We start from the raw sequence: 4499 nt of genomic DNA, 5'->3' as shown, positions 1-4499 counted from the left end.
CACACTGTTTTCCAGAGCGGCTGCACCAGTTTACATTCCCACCAACAGTGTAGGAGGGTGCCCGTCTCTCCACATCCTCGCCAGCATCTATAGACTCTTGATTTGTTCATTTTAGCCACTCTGACTGGCGTGAGGTGGTATCTCAGAAACACTATCCCTTTAATTTACATGACCCTGATTATAGTTGAGATCAAGCTTTTTCTCAGGCTTACTAGCCATTCTTATTTCCTTTTACTCTGAATTTCTTATATTTCCTGCCTCCTTTTTAATGGGTAGTATATCTTTTCCTTATTGATCTGTAGTGGTTCTTTATATATTTCCAATGTTAATCATTTGTGAGTGACATGTGCTGTAAATATCTTCTTCAAGTTTGTCTTAAATTTGTTAATCTTTAGGGTTTATGCTTTGTGCATCTTACTTAACACATTCTTCCCTGGTCTGATACCATAAGACAGTCTCCTATATTTTCTTTTAGTAGTTTTGCTTTATGCATTGAGGTCATTAACCCACCTGGAATTAACTTTTGTGTATGACATAAGGCAAGATCTTATTTTACCTTTTTGCTTTTTATGTTTTGTTGTTGTTATTGTTTTGGGTTTTTTTATTTTTTATTTTGGAGAGAGAGGGGCTGTGAACAGGGGAGAAGGGCAGAGGGAGAGAATCTTAAGCAGGCTCCATGCTCAGCTGCCTGCCTCACGACTTGAGCCAAAAACAAGAGTCAGATGCTGAACAGACTGAGGCACCCAGGCGCTCCCCATTTTGCTATTTGCTATCATCCCCAAACAATTTCCCTAACTGTTCATCCTTTCCCCTATTAATATGCACAGCCACCTCTGTTGTACGATATGTATATCATATACGGATAACTCTGCTAATAGACTCTACCTTGTTCTATACTCTTTGTGTTTCTCTCACCTAAGGTTTAATATCACAATATAATCCCTTTCATTTGAATAGCAAACTAGAATTTACAAAGTACTTTCAAATCCACGATCCAATTCAGACTTCAAAAAAATCCTGTGAATGAGGGGTATTCACATTTTATTTGTATGAAGAAACTGAGACACATAAGGGTTGAGTGAATTATCCGTGGCCACTAGACAGTATGGAGAAGAGCAAGAACTCAATCTCATGTCTTCAGTTACCACTCTTTCTACCATACTGTCTATCAAGTAAGGACAAGAATGGTATCTGTCAAACAGCTCCCAAACGGAGGTATGCACTTTGTCCATGTAGAACTAAAGCAAACAAAAACCTAGATAAATGAACGAATGCTTTAACAACTATAGTCGCTGGCACAAACCTGTATGTTACGCTTATCTTGAAAATAAGCTCTATTGTAAAAAGGACTCTGCCCTAGCCCCCTGGACTCCAGCTGGCATCACTGCTACTGCTTACCTCAAACACAGACAATGCTGCTGTAGAAGTCTTTACTCTGTACCATTCCTCCTCACATCAGTAGTGGTTTCTCAGCAGCCACTAGCCCTGTACCTCCAAAGACAGAATAGAGATGTGAAAACTGGACAGTTCTTTGTGTCTTAGAAAGGGAGGCATGAGGAGCTGATGCCCCAAAACTGGAATTCAACACTAAAATTCAGTAACATAGAAACTGTGAAACCAGGGGGCGACAGAGAGCGGTTCAAAAACCCAGCACCTAGCTTAATGAGATAAGGGTAGTAGGCATGCCACAAATGGTTTTCATTGAGTAAATGAATTGCTTCATTCGAATCCTGAATCAACAGGCCACAGCCCTGCACTGAACAATTAAGTGAGAAATTAAAAAGAAAGAGCAGCCCCTGACATGCAGAGGATAGCCTGTCACTCACAGCTCGGTGCCATTATTCTCCTCTTGGCATAATGGCACAGAATACCAACCTCAGACAAGGTTATTCTGAAACGCTGATGAAATAAGACAAAGGTCATTTCATCATTTTGTGTATGCACAGACAAAAATATGGCCACTATGCCACCCACAGACCCTTTTCTCTCTTGGCCAAAATGAGTGACTGCTACTTCTCTACCAACTACTTGTATTCTTTTGCTAGTCTCTCCTTCCTACAGATAAGATTAAGTCAGACGACCAACCACAGAATTGTCCCTGTTTCCTAACAGCATCCAAATCCTACAATCAGTTCCAACTGCCCTAAAAAGACACCATTGTCCCCCATGAACTGTGCTCTCCTTGCTGAAATGAATAATAAACCCAACCTGTTTACTTAGAGGTGTTTCCCTGGCAGTCTTTGGCTGTTTGTTGTGCATTGACACGGTACAAGTCAGAAAACCTAAGAGTCTATGCCTTTCTTTTTCTGGAAAGTTCTTCCAATCTCAGTTTGACAAGAATACTTCATCTCGTTTCTGGAGGTCATCTCTAACTAAACAAAGGAGAAGTTAACAAATTCCTTTAACACCAGAGACCTGGTTCATATTCAACTCTAATTCTACCAATAATCATACACAAAACTTTTGGTTTGCATATAATATGCTTCTTCTAGATAATATGCCCTTGGAAAGCCGAGGCTATCTCTGACTCATCTTTGTAAATAGCTAGTACCTCGCACATGGTAGAGGATTTCTCTTATGAATGATATTAACATGTTGCTTTGGGGAGGACAAAAATGAAAGGATTCTCTCTCCAGACACTTCCATTTTCTTCCTTCACCTTTACATTTCCTTATCTATAATACATTTCAAATGTAAACCTTTCATGTTTCTAAATATGCCAAGGATGATGAGCATGTGTTCATATTTCTTAACTAAGAGGTTAAGATATCTGAAGACAAACATAAGACGGATGCACTCTTTCATTTGTCCAAATAATTTCCATATGTTTCCACCACCACCACCATCCTATTCCCTTAAAACACCTTTAGCATTTGCAGCTTCAAAAGTGTCCTAGAATAGTACATCCTTATTACAAGACAGCATCTAAAGAGGACAGGGCCAGAGTTTAATTGGTCTACATAATGCTTAACTACTTTTTAAAAAGAGATGGTCATAACACATGTTCCATACTTACTGATTGAGAACCCTCTCCAAATGGGGACTGTGATCCCCATCAACAAAGATTTTGTTTGTTTCCTTCTTTGTTACAACACTGTGGACAGCACAGAACATTTACTCATCTTTTGATACAAAATCATAATTCAGTCTGGTTCAATACATTAAATGACACATCATGCAAAGTCACATCCTATTTAAAGGCATTCTGGCCAGTACTGTCTTTATCTTTCAACGGGAAAACAGGTTTAAATACCAGAAACAGAGATTCAACAAATTCAAATCCACACTGAAAGATCAACTACACACACTCCACAAGACACTATGCCGGGCAGGCAGAGCGACAGAAACACAAACGCCTGACTCAGAGGCCGTGAGCTGAGTGGAGTAGAGCTTACAAATTGCCATAGATATCAGGGAGATGTAAGGAGTAAGGATGACTGGAGAAAGAACATTCCAGACTGAAAACTCCAGTTTCTCAAAGACTCGAATCCTGGATGCTTTGAATAGAGGCAGGGGCTACACAAATGCTGGGACCTCCACCATTTAGGAGGCAGCAGCTTGTTCATTTAAGAGGCTACGGAAATCAAACATAAATGTTCAATGGAACTTAATTTTTAAGTTCTCTATGCAACTCCTCAAACCTGAGCTCACAGCCTTCAGAATCAGGAGGGGGGATATCACTTTGTCAGGGTCCTCCGGATTTTAAAATTAAAATTAATAAGAATGATTTCCATCACTGAACCGTCGGAAGGTGGGTGTGGCCCCTCTGGGTCAGCGGCGTGCCTTGTGAAGGTCCGACAGGCCCGGCTGGACCTCTCAGGCCAGGGCCAGGCGTCCCGCCGCGACCCAGCAAGCCACTGTCACTCAGAACTCCTGGCCAAAGGAGCTCATCCCGCGTCTCCAAGGGCCTCGGCAAACTCGAACCTCGACGGCCAGGCTTCCAGGGCCGGGCTCGGGCTCCATCAGGCCGCAAACTGCGAACAAAGAGAAGGCCCGGCAGCCTCTGAGACCCGCGCAGAGCTCACGCAGCACCCGAAGGTACCTGCAGCCTTCAGGGGGTCGCGCCCCAGGCCCGGGGTCTGCGGGTGCTCCTCGACGAGGCTAGCCCCTGCCCGGGCCTGGACGCAGAAAGTGCACCGCGTCGCCGAACCCGTTGGTACACTGCAGGATCTCCAGCGCGCACCGGCACAAAGAGGGTGGCGGGGATCGGCTGGTCCCAGGAGCTGTGACCCCGCGTTCGTCCCGCCGCTCGCACCGGCCTTTACCTGTACGTCACTCAGCTCCACGCGCAGATACAGCTCGCGGTGTCGCTGAGCCCAGTAGACGTGCGGCGTCAGCACCTGATTCTCCATGGCCATACAGCCCGGGGCGCGGGGAAACGGATCGCTGCGCCGCGCTGCTTCGCAGAGAGACTGGTACCGACCGAACGCAGGCCACAAATCCCTGCGCTCTTGAGCGCCGGCGGCCGCCAACCTCTAGACACCCCCACGCTCGCAGGC

The 4499-nt window shown here is 44.6% G+C and overlaps 1 protein-coding gene across 1 annotated transcript in view; it reads right to left on the bottom strand.

Annotated features, from left to right (window-relative positions):
• The window catches only part of HACD3 (3-hydroxyacyl-CoA dehydratase 3), a 35123-nt gene extending 30624 nt beyond the window's left edge, over positions 1 to 4499 (bottom strand). The window contains exon 1 of the mRNA XM_029950759.1: positions 4266 to 4499. Within this exon, the coding sequence (XP_029806619.1) occupies positions 4266 to 4358 (93 nt within the window). The 5' untranslated portion in view covers positions 4359 to 4499. The remainder of the gene's footprint in view (positions 1 to 4265) is intronic.

Source organism: Suricata suricatta, chromosome 9 (genome assembly GCF_006229205.1).
Source record: "Suricata suricatta isolate VVHF042 chromosome 9, meerkat_22Aug2017_6uvM2_HiC, whole genome shotgun sequence".
Taxonomy (NCBI): domain Eukaryota; kingdom Metazoa; phylum Chordata; class Mammalia; order Carnivora; family Herpestidae; genus Suricata; species Suricata suricatta.
This window is presented reverse-complemented; position numbering and strand designations above follow the sequence as displayed.